Consider the following 20,408-nt stretch of genomic DNA (forward strand, 5'->3'; position numbering starts at 1 on the left):
CGAAAACGGAGCATCAATGCTGTAGTTTAACCGCAGTTGATCCCTAATTATCCGTGGAATTATGAGCATTCGAACGCACCTTTTAAACAACATTAGCAACGCATGCCAACGCCCACGCCCACGCCCTAAGGCCAACAAACAAGTCTTGCGCGTGGAAGAGAAGGGGGCCCACTAATATATATAAAAAACATCTGCCAGATAGTAAAGCAATCTGTCAGACTGACACATGCCACAGCGCTGCTTTGATGGAACCAACAGACGACGTGCTTCGCGCATATTCGTGTCGTCAAGGCAACCACGCAGCCAAACACTAACAGAAAACGAGAGCAGCGAAAGAGAAAAAACAGCCGAAAATAGGGCAGGCAACCCCTACAACAACCAACAAACAGCGAGCAGCGAGCCGTGTTCACACCTTGCCGTCGCAAGATAACCGATTTGTGTGCCGAACAAAAAATTGCTACAGCTAAAACAACAATAATAATAAATCAGTAGAAATTAAGGGCGGAAACGGGTATGAAAAACCAACAACAACAGCAGACCCCGATTGAACTCTTCAATTCTCTGGCTTCTTTTTGAGGTAAAAACCACAAAAACAAATCGAAGCTGAAATTGAATTGAAGTCAACGTGAGCGCGAACAGTTGCTTATTGCTGTAGTTGTTGCGGACAGTTGTAGCGCTTAACAGCAGCCGTTAGTTGCTTCTTGGCACATGCCATTGACCCAGCCACTAGCGGTGCCGCCGTTGTAGCGGTCAATAGCCCTGCACAGTGGCTAAAACGATCGCTAAACAAGTCGGTGGGGCGGGAGAGCAAAAGAAACTGTAAAGCCGACGTTGCCTGCATAGCCGTCAAGGATAATAGTCACTCATTCAGCTGTTCACAAAAGAGATAAAAATTGAGCCAAGCATAGAGGTGTGTTAGGTATGAAACGAGCAAAGCTGGCAGCCACTAATATGAGGCTTTCTTACGGTATATGAAGTTTACGGTATTAGAGATTAAACCTCTCTCATGTGAAATAATTAAGCGAAAAAATTGGTGTTCTACGCAGAAGTTACAAGTTTTAAGGAGTACCCTTTACTTTTTCTTGCAATAATCGCACCGTTTTTAATTTGTTCCTCACTAGTTTATGTCATTCAGACCGATTCAGTTAAAAAGGATAATCATAGATATGTATTATTTTCTTCTGAACTTCACTGTGATGTAGAACATGTCATTTTCACTGAGAAGCTAAACCTGAAGGACCAAATGATTCCTGATGAAAACTTTAAGCAGTTTAGAGAGAACCGCCGATATACCAGAAAATCATCCGTTGTTAAAAAGAAGCTGAAGACTTCGTCTATCCAGAATCGGTCTCGAGACAAAATCAGCATTCTCTCTCCGAATTCAGACTAAATCGACAAAATGTTTTGGCGTTCCACATTATCCATTTTGTTTCCAATCAGCTGCTGGTAAGGGCATCCTGACTTCCTATGATACCTAAAAGTTCTCTGAAAGAGTGAAAATCCGTGCAGCAGACTTTCCACTTTAAACTTTCCTCCGAAATAAGAGATATTCTCAAAGAGTTTATAATACATACACACGCAGTAATATCGTGATTTGACAAACTAAACTCTAATAAGGTCTATCGGTCTATCTTCCAGTGAAGGCCTCTAGTTATCAAAGGTCTACTATCGTCTCAGTTTCCTTCTTTTCGTCCAGTCTTTAAGGCCTAATTCGATGCAAAGAACTATTACTAAGGCTTCTTTGACGAAAGACTAAAATCAAAGAAAAAACTTCACCAGCTCAGTTCTCTTTGTGAAGTTCAAATCAAATTGGTTTCTTCGCCTTGGATGGTTTTACATTAGTACTTCATTTTATCTCACTCTGTACTTATCTCACACAAAACTGCCCTATGCTTGGTTGGTCGATAAAGGTGGCGCTGGGACGCCAAACCGCGCACGGCCGCACTTAGGCCATCATTAGGCCTATTGTGCTTTCGAGTGGTAAATAAATTAAGTCTTATCCAGCAACTCATAGAATTTGAACTGAATTTTTCCACCATAGCTGTCCAATGTCTCTTAAGTTGAAGTAATGTGAGCCGTGGAATATGTTCCGTCTCATTCGGCAGTAGGCTCGGCATTCTCATAGAAAATTTTCCACCGTCACATCATCCTCCATGCGTGCTCTGCATTCCGCTAAAAACACTTTTCCCAATTTCTAAAGGTGGGTTCATAAGGGTAGAAGCCCTGTAATAACCCTTACAAGATTGGTAAGCTTTTTTTTTGTCAAGAAGTCGGAGATCTTCGGACTGTCCACCATCACCATTACCCTAAAGCTACTTTGTGGTATATCCTGAGTTGCTTGTCTTCCAAGACCTGAAGTGTTCCTTTTGGGTTCATTGCTTCAAAAAACCCTTGAAGAAGCTGAATGGCCTGGTACAACTTAGTGAACTTGTAGCGACGAGCGGTCCAGCTCATCCGCCTTTTCATTTCCTTCTGTTCCTATATGACCAGGTACCCAGATGATATTAACCGAGCTACCTACTAAAAGTCTAGTTATTACCTTCTTCCGCTTGGCTATTTTCAAGAATGTTTATGGACTTGCTGGTTAAAGCAAAAGTCTGCTTGGCTCCTCTAGGCCTCATAGGTTTCTACGTAAGCTCTCTTATTGGCTTAGCTTCATATTAATTAGCAGCAGGATGTTTCCATTTATACAAGTAAATGTAATGCTTACATAACCTCAAAATCCTTAAATTTCTTACACTAAAATGAAGAGGTCTCATCCAATCATCAACAACCAACCCTCAAGAAATATGAGACTAATTCGCCACAGAAAAGCAACAAATTTCTTTAGTCCAACTATTATCCACGTGCCGCCGACAACAGTTTCTTACCACACGGTGCGCTCTCGCTGTTGTGGCTAATTACGAAACACAAAATGCGCTAAGCGCGAGTCCCTTACGACTCGCGGTCGCCGCCAACATCCTTAATCTCCAGCGTCGATCATTTGCCATTCGAAAACCGATTAATACGGGCGAGCACACACACAAAGCGCTGCCTTAATGTGTATTTTGTGGCGCGTGCGCACCTTGCAACAGGCAGCCAACACACTGCGCTTGCGTGCATCGTAGTACTCGAAGAGACTTGCATGTTTAGCCGCCACTGATGAGCATGATGATCAGTTGTGGCGGCAAATGCAGCTTGCATTGCGAAATGTGAAGCTGCAACAGTTGTGGCAGATCATTGTTGCAGCCAATTTAGAAGTCACTGATCCGCGCCACACATTACGAGACGCTCGCACTGGAAAGGGTTAACTGTGCTGCGCTGCTGGGTCTTGTACGGGATGTTTATCCTTTTGCGCCATCTTCTCCACCTCCGTCTTCTTCGCCGTTGCACTGGCTCTCGTTGCAACTGTTGGTCTTTCTGCGTGAATGCTGTTGTTATTTCTTTGTATCCTTCAGCCTTCCTGTCTTCCGGACTTGTTGATGTTGATGCATTTGCCGCGAAGTCGTTGAGCCGCCGCTGTTGCTTCTTGCTCGGGTGGGGATTTCACTGCAGATGCGATCGCGGCGCTGACCGCACGTGCCAGTTTATTTACGAGATCAATTCGAGGATGTTGCTGCATTAGGGATGTTGCACCTGTTGCCACCTGTCGTTGTGCAGGCGATCCGGCCGCATTATAATCTTACTTGGCGTCTTCTTGTGTGTTTGGTTGGGTTTACGAGTGGTACTTCGGTACAAGCAGTTACTTTTATCCCTTGTCAAGTAAACGGTTACTTTTTCAGGATAAAAAAAATTATAGCGAGTCATGAAAATGAAAGCAATTTACATTCATTTGCCGTTGCAGGCACTTCTGTATTTATATGTGTACATAATAGTTTGTTAGCGAGGACAGTTGGCAATTAATTTCTTCAGCAGATCAGAAGGGGTTGATCTTCAGTTTGGTGCTTCAGTTGGTCTACGCGCCTTTACAGAATTCAATGTTAAATTCAAAAATTAAAGGGAATATTTTAAATATACGAAAACGGTCCGATAAATAACTTCTTTGACCCACCTAAAATATAGCTCTATTGGAGATCTGCAAAGTAGGTCTTTGTGGCGAAGGTAATCTCAAATTTTTGTTCGAAGAGGGATTTTTTCAAGTTTGGAAACAAGAACAAGTCACAAGTCGGAACCAAAATGTGCAGAATACTATTTATGGAGCCGAAGCTCGTTACCTAATTCCACCAAAATGGATGTAGGACTTATGGTGGAACCGTTCCAATAATCTCAGAAACCGTTTGCTATTATTTTTCTAACCGATAGTATAGTCTGCGCTTTCTTAAGAACGGCATCGTCGACAGTATTCCACTGTATCGACTTTTCCTTGGCTTCTGGTATGTACCACAGAATCCATGGTCCATGACTAAACTGAAGACTACGGTGAACAATTGAGTTGAAAGTTTCTTGCGAAATCTGCCATAATGGATGTGAAACTCTTGATAAAGTCGGCGAAATAATCTCATAAACCGATTGCCATTACCTTTCCAACCCGATAAGGCAGTCTTCGCCTTCTTCGGAACAGGTTCGTGTAATCCACAGTATCGACTGTTCCTTGGCCTATGGAATGTAACACAGGATCCATGATTCGTCAACGGTGACGAAACCACGGAAAGACTCCATCGGATTTCACTTTCACACTTGTTGTATGGAGTGATCAATGGGGTTATTCATCGCTCCAGCAGCTTTCTCAATCCCAAAACTTTGTATAGCACATGATTCACAGGATTTTTTGAGATTTTTACTGGCACAGCGATATCTCGCACCATCAACTGGCGGTCTTCTAACGAGATTGCAGATATTAGCCTTGTTGTTCTATGTGGTACTCGTTTTCGGACATTTGGGATTGCTTATCTGACCAGTCTCTCTCTTGAAAACTACATAAGTCAAGAAAAAAAATCGCACAGTTCTCAGAAAATCAATTTGAAAAAAGTTGAAATTGAATATCCGCCTGGAAACAGGTTCCACATTCCCAATGATTGTCATCATCCAACAGTCAAGCCGATTTCATTACAAAGACTTTCTTTATTGCTGAAACTTGGTGAAGCATTTTGTATTTCTTCTTTCTTGACACTTTTATCAGTAAATAAAGGAAACAATCATTTCTGCAAACAAGTCAATAATCTTTTCTAATAAAACGTAATATAACTTCAATGAGCAATATCTATAAATACATACTATACATATGTATGTATGTATATTTATTTTTGTGTTAAGCAAATATTTTCAAACATTCCAATAAATGGCATTACCGGCTCTGAACGAAGCTCTTTCATAGTGATTTTTGATTTCTTCGCTGATTCAGCGGCGCCAAGTCGGATTTTGTGGAAAATTACACAAGTGTTAGAATGGGGGAACATGCCAGACTTGACTCGACTGCTAGTGCACCTTCTTCTGTACAGTTATCTTATCTAGATAGAATGAGACTGGTTCACCGAAGCGCCATATACCAAAATTATAAGTATTTCAGGCAAAAGCTTTAAGCGTCACTATTCCAAGAAGACAATACATATGTTTTTCTACTGAATCTTGGTTCTTTCCCTTTATGCGAATGTTATGTCCGGAGGTGTAATGGAAAATTCTATAATCTCATTGGTCTCAGCTTACGAATCATTTAATAATCAGATCCACGTTCTTAAACAATGCTGTGGTTATTGAAAAATGAAACTGTAAGACTGAGATCTTCCACGAATATCTACATATCTCCTAAGAAATTAGCAGAGGCTACGAATAACACATCAACACATCGTCATCCAACGGTGGGCTCAGGAAGCGGGCTGTTTCGGCGGGGTCGCACTAAACGTAGAATTATATCAGATGAATAGGGTTAGCAAGTCATGCAAAGAGGTGGCTAGTGTCATGGGGCGATTCATCCGATCCAGGAGATCTAATCCCGTTTAGATCGATAAACCTTCGTAGGGTAGATGCTCGATATTCCGGTCCCATCGGATAAAACTTGTTTAAGAGAAATTCCTTCTCTAAGCTTATACATGCAATATTTCTTCGGAGTTGTGAAACTTGTTCAGTTTAATAATTTTAATAACAGCAGAAAGTTTTAACTTGAGGCAAGACTGAGAGAAATAGCTCCTAGTAGGACCACATAAAACTTAAGAGGACACTAAAAGACCTCAACTTAATTCACGATGCTATAATTCTGAAAAGAGAGCTCAAAATCTACGCAGAAAAGCAGCAGATCAGTTGCGTTTAATATGACTAATTCTTAAAAGGCCTAAGTTCCTACCCTATCAAGCCTGACGGAATATCTTTTCTAGTTGTTGTCGTAATAAGTTCCGATCAATATTCTATACGGAACGAATTCCCAAGAAACGAACTGATATCAACACTGCTTGTGATCTATCAGATCTTCCGTCCGACCGTCAGAAGGTTCGAGTAATAAGACCATAATACTTCGGCGCGCATTTCCAAATGAATTTTCACACTTCAATTGCATACCTTCAAATTGTAAACTATAACGACTTGATAATTAAGTTCACCAACAGCCAGGTGGATAAAAGAAAAGTATATACACACGCGCAATGCATCCATTCGTCCGTTCTTCCGGTTTTCCCTTCCGCGCTTCATGCACTCATCTGCCCGGCAACATGTGCTTGAGCACTTCATTCGATTGCGTCTTAAAAAGTGCAGCGACAAATAACGACTTGTTAAAAACAAAACTGAAAAAAATGAAATGTTATTGTAAGAAGAGGGCGCATTGTAGAGCCAGAGATAACAGCAGCAAACAGGAACCCGCATTCTGGCTAAGAGCTGCACTGCGTTGCAGTTCAAATGCGCGCCACTTAATGCCTGTTGTGGCCGTCGAACTTACAGTCAAACTACACACAGCATAAACGAAGACGCAACGAAGTGGTGAGTAGAAGAGGAAGCAACAGTGAAATGGTAACATCTTCGGAGAGCTGCTGTCTTTTAGAGCGCGAGTTGTAGCGTCGACAGTAAACAGCGGAAGGGCGCACAAGACACGCTGGATCATGGTATTTTCTTCGCGCTTGAGAGGGCACGTGCCCTACCGAGTCGCCACCGCGTTGTTGGTGGAAGCAGCACCAGTCTTCAATACAACAACCATTAACCACCAGCCAACTGTGAGTGCAAGGAATGGCGCGTAATGTGGCATAAAATGGTACGAGGGTCATCTTGACTGTTGATAGTAGCTGGTGATGCACCCACATGACATTCATCTTTTCACTACCTGAAGAGATGCATGCAACAAACCTTCTTATAAGCGCTCGACTAAGTGACTGCATTTTTATGCTTGTTCTTTGGGTGTTACTCTCTTCGTTATTGCTTTTGACAGTTAAATAGTTAAAAATCGCAAGGTGTCTCTGATGCTTGGAAGTTCCTAAAGTTCCATTAAAAGCCTAAAAACATTTTTGGTTTGATGTTGAGAACCACCAGCTAGGTTGACAATGCACGATTGCCAAGCCGCTCAATATACCTGCATACCTCTTCCTTAAAAGTCTTAAAGTTATTCCACAACCAAATGAACCTAAAAGACTTCACGCGGCCGGTGGACGTGGACGTCGAATCAGATCAGACCTTTATTTCGACCTTTATTCCGACTTTTATTCGAACCGAATGAAAAAATCAGTTGCCTGTTGGAACCCATTTGAATGTTTCCGTGTTCGGTCGTTCGGAAGCACTATTTGTTGGAACACACCAAAGAAAAGAGCATGGCCAAACATTTTGCAAAAGTATTGGCGTCAAACGACCTCTTTGGAAGACCTTATCTTAATTTATGGTTGTCCCAAGCCAAACCCCGCAAAGACTTGAAGAAGAATACAAGTTTCAAGCCCACTATACAAGACCCAAAACCTGTCGAACGATTCATAAATATGTTTATAAATGTGGAATTGGGCATGAGAAACCTACGACATCGACGCTTCGAAGTCCTTTCCCATGACAGTCGGGTCTAAGTAATCAGAATAATAATATAAGTGGCAATTCTTTAGGGCCCGAAGTTCGCAGAGCTGTCAATGTTCCGCAATAATTTTTTGGCAGGTATTATCTATAACAATTGATGGTTCTGGGAGCCCGCATCATATATCCTCCCGCTCCCCGTTTTCTCGCTACATTCCTGCTTCGAATAACACGAAGAGTTGTAGTTTTACTGCGGCATGCATTCTTCTTAATTCAATCCAACAATAAGCGCCTTACAGAATACAGTTGACACAATTTAAGAAGGATATAGACATACAGTTCCTCAGGCTTAGCGTTCTTAGGCGACATTTAAGCCCAAAACGCCCACAGAAACATGCACTCAACGCATTCTACGAGGATCTTCTTCATGACCATCGGATTTTTACTTAAGACCAATTTGATTACCGGAAAGAAGTAAAGTTCGTCGAAGGAGTTTTTAGGGGAAAGAATAAAAGAAGTTTTTACCAGAACTTGGTACCCAAAACTAACCGTAACAACAACAAAATACCTTAGATAGACCACATCACTTGTAATAAATTAGATACCTACGACACAACAATTTTGGTGTACAACAACAGTTCAGCTCGCTTAAGAAGGGGAAGCGCCGAGCAAATGCGAAGACGAATACTTTTGATGACATTTTGATAACGAAAAATAAAAATAAATAAATAAGAGTGACTTCATAACACTCGAGAAGATAATTTGATTTCATTTCAAGTACTTCGTAAGCAATTTTCGTGCCTTATGTAGCTTGCGGTCACTGCGAAGAGCGTGCAAACGGCGCACATAGCCCAGGCGTATGCGAGGGTTCGCCCTCACTGCGACTCGCTAGCATGTGTGTTTATTTTTTCTAGCGCTATTATCTTTTTTATTGTTTCTACGTTGCGTAAGAAACGCGGCAAGACGACAACGTGGCTGCCGCACGTGCAACAGAATGACGAGCAAAGACATAAAGCAGAGTTGCATAAGCATTATAGTTACTAGTAACTGTATTGGAAAGAAGCCGCGCTACCACGCTAGCGCTCGCCAATATCGAGTGTCCAATTTGATTGAATGACAGTACGAAGTTAGGGTCAAAGGGTAGCAACTGCAACAGCAACTGCGGCTTCCGGTTGATAATTAACGCGCAACTTCTTTACCAATCGTCTCGCAACGCAGCGCAGCAGTGGTATCATCTTTAGCTGCGTCTTTTTAGCCGCCTTTGTACTAGTAATTTCGTAGGCGCAGCTGGTGAGAAAGCGCTAAGGCTGTAATTGTGACCCTCTTTGATCGAATTTCGGTTGCAACGACTGTCAACGTGATGTCAACTCATTAAGAGCGTATTGCCGATAAAACGCCGAGCTCAATGCAACTGCATTGGTAAGACCATATGGGTCGCGCGTCGGTATTGCGCGGAATACCCACAAATGCGCGTCTTCTCGACGTCTTTTGATAGCTGCGCTAAGAGCAGCCGTAATTTTCCTACGCCGCTTGACACCTTACGCTGCACATATGCGGTTTCCATACGTTCGGGACGCGCAATTTTCGACTCCCTGTCGTCCACATGCTGCGCCTACTGTTTTGTCACCGCTAATGATGGCGCGCATGCGTCAAACTCATTGCAATTGTAACGTATTTTCGGCACGTCAGCAGCAAAAGGAAGAAGCCTCAAAGAAAACACACCAAACAACAGCAATAACTTGGAAAGGAAGTCACCTGAGCGCTGCATGTGTAAGTGAAGTAGACACGCAACTCGGGCGTAGAAATTAAGAATACCAGCGCGCAGCGTTAGGCTCCGTTGCACAATTTGATTACATTTGTGTTAAGTTGGAAAAATTAGGAAAAGCCATAAAGTTCCTAATGTGGGGGGCGAGAAAGTACATATATGTATAGGTAGATACCACCGTTGTCTTTTCACCGTGGCATACCTTCACCGCTGCTAAGATAACTTCTAAGCGAGTTTTTGCATAATTATCTACATACATATGTATATCAGAGTTGTTGTTGTTGTTGTTGTTGTTGTTGCTGTATGTGCGCTCAGCATAAACGGTGTAGCATTGTTTCATATTATCAGTCTGTGCGGCTAAGCCTCGAAAAGCTTGGGAAAATCTTTTCTATGTCATGCGGGCGGAGTCTCATTCGCATTCGGTAATCGCGCCAAACCTCTTAAGCGTGGGAAGTTTCTGCTTTTTATGGCATTTAAGAAGTCATGCGTCTAATTGTGGGGTTCCATTGAAGAGATAACTAAGCGGTGGAAAATTTGCGACTAAATAAATACTCACAAATTTATTATGTATGTTTATGTATAAACAGCAACAAAAAATGGTATCAAGTTTCAATTGTGAAATGACGCAATCTGGAATCCCCCGCACACCGTTTCCCCCTCGCACATTGCTTTGAAAGCAACACGTGAAGAACTGTCGTATTCACACAAAAAAGGAAGAGCTTTATTGAAAACCACCTGGACACTTCGAGTCAATTTGATTTTTATTCAGCGGTTATGGTCGGGTCTTCTAATTTCCTTATTTCTCCAGTTAACATAACTTTGAAATTCAAATCTTCTCCTTTTGTTTTCTAACGTAATAGAAACAGAGCTCTCGTTTTGCTATCCCTAGTTTATCCGCATTAAAAGTTTGCAGATCTGAAAAATTTGACCTTAGCAGATGACTTGAGTATGTCTGTTTAAAGTTAGGGCAGCTGATAGTTCCATCTCATATGATGATCGGTCTTGGCAACATCTACCTGTCGATAAATCTTTCGCAGACTTAATTTTTGAGAAACCCAAAAATCTTCCTGTCATCCTAATGTTAATAGACCTGTAACGTTTTAGGTACGCCATTGTCTACTTCGGCCAAACTGGTACTAGATTTCAAGTATAAGCTTGACTTCACTTTTGCCATCTTTGGATTACCGCCTTCTTTGTATACAGAACTCGCAGAAGGTAAGAAGAATGGTCTCTTCAGAAATCAGTATAAAAAATCTGTGTCCGTTCCGGTTACGTAGACCCGACTGTAGGTTAGTCTGGTCGCCAAACTGCCGTCGACATAGTCAAAGAATGGCATCTTCATGCTTCAAGGAGGCGGCTCCGCTTCAAGAAGACGACTGCAGCGATGATTTCTGCGAATATATGTAACTGGTTGGAGGGAGAGGAGTGCAATCTGTTCTTTACTAGGGAGCATGTAGACCTCACTATGTAAGTGCTCAACAGGAGACATCAAGATGCATCCTGTAAACGTACGGAGTGCAGTATTCTGATACGTCTGAAACTCCTTTGTTTGCGTTTCGTTCAAGCGACCATGTCTGTGTTGCGCGGAACAGCTGAGAAGGAAGTATTGAGTTATTTCCACCTCATCTTCTTCCATACAGCTTTTGTAGATGGCGTCTGACAAGATTCCCAACATTACAGAATGGACGTCAATACGGGAATGGCCTGTTTAAAGCCCCACAATTTGGGAGAGCCTATCCTTGCTGAAGGCACACTACAGGTCAGTAGATCTCTTGCGATCGATTTTGGGCTAAAAGCCTTTTGCGACAGCGCATGCACCGATGATGTGCCAATACTGGCCAAGCTTCCGCGAAGCCCAGCTATTTAGCAGTAGAGCACAAGAGGATACGGGAGCACGGACCAGCTCCAATTTTACCGATAGCGATTGTAGAGTGCCTTTCCTTGCTATCTCATCTGCTTTACAATTTCCTGCGACTCCGCTGTGGCTTGACACCCACACCAGTCTTATCACAACGTCACTCAATGCTATTGATAACGAAGTTAGACACTCCTTGACCAACCCTGAACGCACTGTTAATGAGTTCAGGCTAGTGTCGCCGTTCGTAGTTTCTATTATGTACTACTTCGTACAGTTCGTGAATATGCTCACTGCAGATTTAATCGGGAGAGTATCAGTCTCCTGGCAGAGAAGAAGCGAGAAAGATCGGTATCTGCGTATAAGGAGGTGAGCGGTTGTTCCGAAATACATTTAACAATTTGCCAAACTACATACTCGCTGTCAGTCAGCATTACAAGCTTTTCGCACTCACACGATTCGAGCTCCCTTTCCTTCGTTCGATTGCCAAACAACTTTGGCTCGTTTCAGCACCCTTTCTTTACACAGCTTGTAGTAAAATTCAACCATAGTTTTATGAGTGTTCTTTGTTCAATTCGAGAAGAACACTATCATGCTTTGTAAGCAAATATTGCAGAAGAATCTCTCCATAATTGCGACTGTGGCAAGAGGTACATCTAAAGAGACAAACGGCAATGCTGGACTTTGAAATATTTCCCCAACTGAAATCCGACTTTATGGCCGTCTCAGTAACAGAGATTCCGAGCTCTCGAGCTCTCGAGCTCTAGATTTTGTATTTCGGCAGACATAAAGGTTTATTTTTCGCTAGACGTAAGCTTATATTATTTGAGATAAAGGAAAGGAATTACACCCACAGATCCGTTCACTACACTTCGTCGGAAAAGCAAAAAAAATACTGCCATAAACAGCTATATCAAATTTTTCCACCAAAAATGATTTCGAAACACGTAGTCCATTTCTTTATTTCTTTTATAAATATTAAATAAATAAATATTTAATTAAAATTAATTATATTTCCTTAAATTTTGAAGCTATCCAATAAGCTTATGCCGGCAGACTGAAGTTAATGCGCTTCCTTCTGCCGTAGGGTTTCGCGGTGGTTGCCTCAGGCTCGTCACCATCAGCGCTACGACCGAACAGGCCCCAGAATGGGCGCGGTGTCGTGGTTTTGTTGATAATAATACAGTTTACATTCTTCTCATCGTCGGCTGTACCGGTACGCGTAAGCGTCTCGGTCTTCGTAAAAGTATTTGTGCCTTGGTTGGCTTCATTCTCCTTATTCAACTGTTTACGTTTATACTTTAAATTGTCTAGTTTGTGATTCTTGAGACGATTGGCTGTCAGGCGCAAACCATCGAAATCGTCATCCTCGTAATTGGGACGTTGGCGACGTCTCTTATTGTTGCTCGTGCCACGTCTTTTTGACGAATTCTTGTTCCTTTTACTTGGACGACGACGTTTGCCACTCGATGTATTTGGACGTTTGTTGTTAGGACGCTTCTTGACAGGTCTTCTAGAAGGTTTGCGCGATGGCTTTTTGGAAGGTTTTTTGGTCGGTCTCTTTGTAGGTCTTTTCGATGGTTTGGGTTTAGCTGTGCTATTCTGTTCCTCATCTATATCAGCATAATCTTGAGTATCAGTCTCCAATTCAGCCTGACCATATGGCAGAGGTTCGTCTTCACCAGTCGACCAAATAGCTGTCGTGCTCACTGGACTAATTTCTTCTTGATATAACAGCTGTGAATCATCACCATAGTCGTCGCTATCAAGCCCGTCATCACCGTCTTCTTTATTTCCTACCGGCAGCAGTTCAAAAACCGCGTGCGTTTGTGGATCTACTTTGGGCGGCATATTGCCTTGTACAATTACTATGCCATTGTGATTACTGGCCTCAGCAGCTGGATTGGACTGTACGCTACTTTGATGTGTAATCTGCGCCACGACAGGCAAATTGATTGCGCCTTCGTCTCCATCCTCATTCTCATCAACGTCAGCTCCATTATCAGCCATATTCTGTTCCCCATTGTCAGCACTACCTTGGCGTATTCCGTACACACCAACCGGTTTTTCTTCTTCCATGTCATCCTCCTCATCTATGGAGACAGCGGTATCAATACCGCTTGGCGCCGTTGAGGAAGCTGTTAGAATCTCATCATTGGACTTGTCGTCTTCTTGTCCATAAGCGTAAGAACGTTTGCGTCTACGTGTCTCATAACATTGCCGGCGACCACCATTCAACTGACGACCCTCAATGTAGAAGCGTTTAACTTCGATTTCATTGCCGTCATCATCGACTTCGGTGAAGGATTCAGCTGGAAGTGTAGAAAAAAGGGAGAATAATTAATTCAGCTCATTTTTTAAATTTCCAATTGGATTTAATATAAAAATAGATTGTTGAGTGATCCTAAAATGTGTGAATATTTAAAATTTGGAAAGTTCACCATGATGACTTTAGTCCAATAAACCCATTTGTGATCTTCTTTATGTTTAAATTTTACGTCGACCATAAAGGTGGCAATGTTTTCTAAGAAAATCAGATGTAGCTAATCGCAAGTAGTCTATTTGTATACATATTCACGTCAGTGGGGTCTATGAAACCCGATCGAACCGGAATTTATAACGGCAAAGGACTGAGGTATCAGTCAGAAAAATCTCCTTCTTACTATTTGTGGTATCACTATAGTATTTGGAGTATAAAACAACGAAATCCTTTGGGGTGTACTTAATATGTCATACACTTTCTTTTACTTAGCCATCAGGTAAAAGCTTTGCTGTCTTGTTGGAAAAATTATCTCAAAGAGTTCCTTTGAAGTGAATGAAGGATCAATTAGAATGAAGCTCTCACACAATCGGATCGCTCTTACGAAAATAAGATCTTTTAATCTAGTGGGTACGAAAATTAAAGCAATAATTATAGTAAATTTTGATGTAAGCGATCAACGTATGGAGCTAACTACGTCGGTTGACTAATATTCATCTTTCTGTCATTCCTTCAGTATAAAAGCAAACTAGTCCTTTAGTTTTTGAGGTATTAAGCTGAAATTTTGCACACCTCCTTTCATTACCAAAATGCTACCTTTTTGTCGAAATCGTCGACATCGGACAACTATAGCATATAGCTGCCATACAAACTGAACCATTAAACGTAAGTTCTTGTATGGAAAACTTTTTTATTTGACGAGATATCTTCTTGAAATTTCACACAAATTATTGGTTAAGCTAACGGTATATTCTCTGAAGAAATTATCTAGATCGGTTTACTATAGCATATAGCGGCCATACAAACTGAGCCATTTAACTTAAGTCCTTGTATGGAAAACTTTTTTATTTGCAGGAATATCTTCACGAAATTTGACAAGAATCATTATCTAAGCTAACGGTACATTCTCTGAAGAAATTGTTTAGATCGGTTTACTATAGCATATAGCTGCCATACAAACTGGCCGATCTTGTATGAAAATCATTTTATTTGTGAAGCTGGTTAGATGCAACCGAAGTTAACGTTTTTTCTTGTTTTAATATTTATTGTTTTATTTATTCTTTTTTTAAAGAAATTTTATTTTTTTTAATTTTAAATGGATTTTGTCTTTTTTTATTTTTATTGCTTTAATTTACAATTTTTCTCACTAGTTTCATGTTTATTTTTCAATGTTTAAGGTTAAAAAATATATTTTTTTACAAAAATGGTTTAATACTTTTATATAAAAAATTAATTTTAGCTTTAATATTTATTGTTATACATAAGTATTTTTTAAGAAATTTAATTTTTTTTATTTCAAAATTGATTTAGTATGTTTTTATTTTCATTTTTTTAGTTTAAATTTTTTTTATTTTTAGTTTAATGTTTATTTTTTTTAATTTCTAATGTTAAAACACAAATTTCACTTTTTATATGAAAAAAATGGTTTAATTACATTTTTAATAATTATTATAAAAAATTAAGTTTTATTTTAGTATTTATTGTTATAAGTAATTTTTTTGAGAAAATGTATTTATTTATTTAAAAATTTTTAAAGAAAATTTATTTTATTTTATTTCAAATTTTTTTTTAAAGAATTTTTTTTTTTAACGTTAAGTTTGTTTTTAAAGAAATTTTATTTTTTTTTAATTTCAAATGTATTTATTTTTTTCTTCAATTTACAATTTTTCTTGTTTTTAGTTTAGTGTTTATTTTTTAATTCCTAATGTTAAAAAGCATATTTTACTTTTTTTTATAAAAAAAATGGTTTAATTACATTTTTAATAATTTAGTATAAAAATTATTTTTGTTTTAAAATTTATTATTATAAATAATTTTTTAAGAAATTTTATTTTTTTATGTTAAATTTTTTTTTTTAATTTTATTGCTATATACATACATATGCATATGTATATACAAATGTACATATGTACATATATTGTTATGTATATATATTTTTGTTTTTACTTTTATTAAAAACAAAAATATTTTATGAAATTGTATTAGATATTATTAGTAAAGATTTTAAAAATTTTTTATTAATTTATCAATTTTTTTATTTAATTATTATTTTTAATTTTGTTTATAAAATTAATTACAAAATTGTTATTAATTTTTTTTTTAAACAATTCTTTTTATTATTTAATTTTCTTTTATATTTTTAGTCAAACAAATCCTATTTCCTTTCGTCCTGCACTTAAAATTCTTAAAATTTGCCAATAAATTAAATTCATCAAAAAATTTTCACAAAAAAATTCACGACTTTCTTATTTTTATTCCAACACAATTTATTTGAATTAAATTTTTCCAATCATTAATCAATCTCTACACATAATCCTTGCACCTTTTCGTTGTAAAATACTTTAAGCATTTCTTTCTACGATAAACTGCTTTTCACTCAATTGCAAACACATACATTTCACCAGCACCGCCGTCAGGCAAATCACTAAAAATAGTATGGACCACAGATGCTGCCTCATCTTCGCACGTTGCACAAAACAGATCGAACTTAAAACCAAAACTAAGCCCAGCAAGCCGAGTGACCACACTTAAATAAACTCGCATTGATTAAGTTACAAGAAAGAACAACAACAAAATATAAAAAAATAGTCTGCATATTTGTTCAATCATCTCAATACACAGATACATACATACATACAATAACATCTCGCTAGCATCTTCTTCTAACTGTTAAGCTAACGCTTCTTTCTGCTTACTGTCTCTTCAAAAAACCGCAACATTACCAACTCATTAATTATTCATATGAAAAAAATGCTTTGCTCTAACTCATAAATTATATGTATTTGTTTGTATGTATGTGTGTATATAAGTGTCTTCCCTAACCGTCTCTTATTCATAGTTTTAGTTTCTCCAAAGCGCGCCAATCGCTTATGCTTTCTTCAAGTCGACAAGCTTGCGCATTTTGGGTCAACAAATTGACCGATGATTGATAGTCAAAATCTTACTTATCTAACTTAAAATAGTACAACAACAATATATACAAAGAATAAGACATTTTATAAAAATAAAGTTAGAAAAATAAATTTGGTGGCTTAAGTAGTTGAGAAGACGCTTAAGAAGGAAGCAGCGTTTTGAGCGCAATTTTCACTATCGATCAAGATTATGACTAATGCTTGATTAGTTACACTTCTGAAGACAAAATTATGTCTGTATGTATATACATATGTACATTTATGTAAAAGCCCCGGGCCAATCTCTAACACTCGCAGCTTTCGCTGATTATTTTATGCAAAGCGCTTTCGTGCAGATTTTTATTGCGAATATTAACATAACTTGAGGGGAGATAGCGGAATTTCTAATGAAATAGAAAGTACCTTTCATCATATCGCTGATTTTTTTGTCAATATTCGCATAAAATATCGATTTATGTACACATGTATGCATGTATTTTTTAGAGCTCATATTTTAAGTCCAACTTTTTGCAAAGCATTTTTGCGTTACTTTGACAGATAACCTAAAAACAATTATATTTATGGCTTGAATTTCATTGGGGAAGTATCAGCACCAGAGTCAATGAACGCAACTTTATCTGGGCTGTGAACTTCTTTGAAATTCATCATTATAATCATCGGAATGAAAGTGAAGGATATGAACTTCTACGGCCTGTTTGGGAATATGATAACGATTACATAAATAGCATACAGTATGTACCGTTTTTTTAATCAAAAACTCGTCTAGTTATATTAAAGCTTTTCTAGTTTTATAAAAGCTTACCTGAATGAATGAAAGCTCAGCTAGGTGGTTGAAAGTTCACCTAGTTGACTGAAAGCTCGCTCGCCTAGATGAAAGAACGTATAGATGAATGAAAGCACATATAGTTGGATGGAAGTACACCAAGCTGGATGAAAACTGGATGTACTAACTAAAAGAAGTGTGAACTGATAATCAAAATCAATTCAAATTGAATAAGTCACGCATAGACCAGTTTTGGTCCTTTGCGATACCAGATGGAGTTCAGTTTCTACGTCCTTGAGAAGTAGTCATCGTTTTGGATGGCTGCCCTTGACGCGAATTTTAACAGACTCTGTGGCCTCACTATCGATACCTCCTCCAGTGTATAATAACGTGGAGATCCCAGATGCTTACAGCGTAATATTGCCAATGCGGATCAAGTATAGAAAAGATGCTCCATTGTTTTCTTTTTTTTTCTTGCTCTAGACATCTCCTGCAGTCTGCTCGATATGTCAGATCCAATCTCCGGGCGTGTGTCGCTACCAGACATTGACCAGTTAGTTTTCCAATCATGTTCCAACAGTCTCATCTGTCGAGAGCTAACAGAAGTTTTGGGTACTTCCGATCAACCGTTTTGCACATGACTTTTGCAGTTTTGCACCCTGCTAGCAATTTTGGTCACGTTTTCGGGTGTTACACCATTCTTGGCTACCTCTATTTATTTGGCCTCTATGCCTTTGTGGCCTGACACCCAGTAGAAGTGAAGTTACATGCTTTTGGAACACTTTTAACTGCTGCCCTGCTTCTTCTGGCCGATATACGATATGAAGTTACTTGGCTGCCTTGTTGACTCTGGAATGGTCTGGAGTTGCATTAGAGGTCAACTCCGCGGCTTTCGCAATAGCAAAGACCTCAGCTTGAAATATACTGCAATTGTCCGGCAACTTAAAAAGCAGCCTTATGGCTAACTCTGGACAGTATGTTCCCGCACTAACTCCAACATCATCCATTTTCGAGCCATCCATATAAATATTTAAAGTGTTGCGCACAGCCTTGAAAAGTGGGATCATGTAGTCGGTCAAGACTAAAGTAAGGTACTTGTTGCGGTCCTTGAAAAAGAGTTGTGTTTTATTTATCGAAGAGAAGCCTAGAGGAACTTTGAGCTTTCTTGTGAACACAAGCAGATCCGTATTCTCCGGTTTCAACCTCAGACCTGCTATGCCACTATCTTAAAGGCTTTTCCGCCCAAGTTTTTTTTAGCAATTTATTTACCATTTATGTATGTCCTTGGTCATTCTAGCGTCGTTCCATTCTGCTCTTATCCGTCTAGAGGTCAAAGGGCTCCTGATCCATCAAGACTTATTGACTGATTACTATTCAGAATAGATTCCGTAGAGACTTCAACGCCTCCAGAAGTGTTCATGGATGCTCCAAGAAGCATATTCCTTATATTCAAGAGCCCTTTCGATATTCAAATGCCAGTGTTGGAGTGCAGTCTCTACTGAAATTAGGCTTATTAAGTTAACGTATCCTTGGCTGAATGAAAGATCGGCCTATCTAAGAACTTGCTTCAAGAAAATGTTTTCGAAATTTAATAAATGCGGAAGGAGTTCTTAAAGACTATGAAGTGTATTTTTTTAACATGTGTCCATGACAAGCTCCAATTCTTATACGAGTTCGATTTTGTAAGCCCACAAACCAAGATTACTCCGCAAAATCTTTTATAAAATGGATGAGCACAGCTCCACGATGGCGGAATGACTTCGCATTATCCACAAGAGTAAACGAGTTACGAAACCGCTTCATGGTTGTACGAATTACCGACTCTGCTGAGCGATTATGTTGTCCGAATATTGGACGTAGCGTGCTATGCATCGCGCAAACCGAAGCAGAGTTTTGGCAATAAAATTGCATGATTTGCAATTGAAGTAGAAGAGCAAGGCAATATTTCGAAGATGGATTTTACGAGTACATATGTCGTGTGGAACAGTACATGGATTGATGCATGTAAATACCAAAAATTCTCCTCACACCTCCATCCAAACATCTCCGAAGGTGCTGAGGTCAAATTATGCATAAATTACAGCATTCCAACATATCCGCGCATACTCGTGCCTGAGTTTCTAATGCTTAAGACTACTCTAAATGCGAATCTAAGTACTCACACATACACACGTACACATATAATACGGACCCATAAAAGTAGATAAAATGTATTCGAAATGAATTTGTGTGGCATTCTTGCATATGCTTCCACACTCACCTAAGTAAATAGAGGAATATGCGGCTACCAATCTCGCGACCGGGCCCTTTTCCAGCCACAATCGCTACACGCCGCACGCTGAATTCTAATGAACGGCGATAAATTTCCCGGTAGCGATCACGCGTCGCATCCAATAACCACAAAGAATCACAAAAATCAAAGACTTTCGAGACGCTGAAGCCGTTGGCTGGCTGATGGATGTCCGCGCCACGCATTGTAGGTGAGCGACTGACGCGCTGACTAATACAGGAGAGGCGGGGCTGTGGAGGCGCGCACAAACGGCTGGTTTATCGAGAAAAGTTATCAAAGATCGATCGGCAATGGAATTCACAAGTGGCAAGTGGCAGAGAAAAGCGCAGCGGCAGACGCAAACTCTGTGGCTGCTGAAGGAGAGGCAAACGTAGAGCCTGGAGTGGCAGTCGAAGATGCGGACGGAAGGGGATCAAGCGGCGGCAGTGAAATGCCAAAGAAATGCTGCTGCACGTTG

At 39.5% G+C, this 20,408-nt stretch overlaps 1 protein-coding gene across 1 annotated transcript; it reads right to left on the bottom strand.

Annotated features, from left to right (window-relative positions):
- Positions 1 to 643: 643 nt before the first annotated feature.
- LOC120773649 lies at positions 644 to 20,136 on the bottom strand. Its single transcript, XM_040102662.1, has 5 exons — positions 19,950 to 20,136; positions 12,612 to 13,819; positions 4,499 to 4,575; positions 3,265 to 3,454; positions 644 to 835 (listed from the first exon to the last, which is right to left on the bottom strand). The coding sequence occupies exons 1-5, from the start codon at positions 20,134 to 20,136 to the stop codon at positions 644 to 646; spliced, it is 1,854 nt and encodes a 617-aa protein (XP_039958596.1).
- Between the last annotated feature and the right edge of the window lie 272 nt (positions 20,137 to 20,408).

Source organism: Bactrocera tryoni, chromosome 4 (assembly GCF_016617805.1).
Source record: "Bactrocera tryoni isolate S06 chromosome 4, CSIRO_BtryS06_freeze2, whole genome shotgun sequence".
Classification (NCBI taxonomy): Eukaryota; Metazoa; Arthropoda; class Insecta; order Diptera; family Tephritidae; genus Bactrocera; species Bactrocera tryoni.

Bases quoted from the DNA above. Each gene is read 5' to 3' on its own strand.
- LOC120773649 (XM_040102662.1), bottom strand. From the start codon at position 20,136: ATGCGTGGCGCGGACATCCATCAGCCAGCCAACGGCTTCAGCGTCTCG. The intron at 3,455-4,498 runs GTAATGGCAATC...AACATCAACAAG, and splicing joins TGCCTTATCGGGTTGGAAAG to TCCGGAAGACAGGAAGGCTG. The intron at 836-3,264 runs GTAATGTGTGGC...ACGGCTATGCAG, and splicing joins CTTTCCAGTGCGAGCGTCTC to GCAACGTCGGCTTTACAGTT.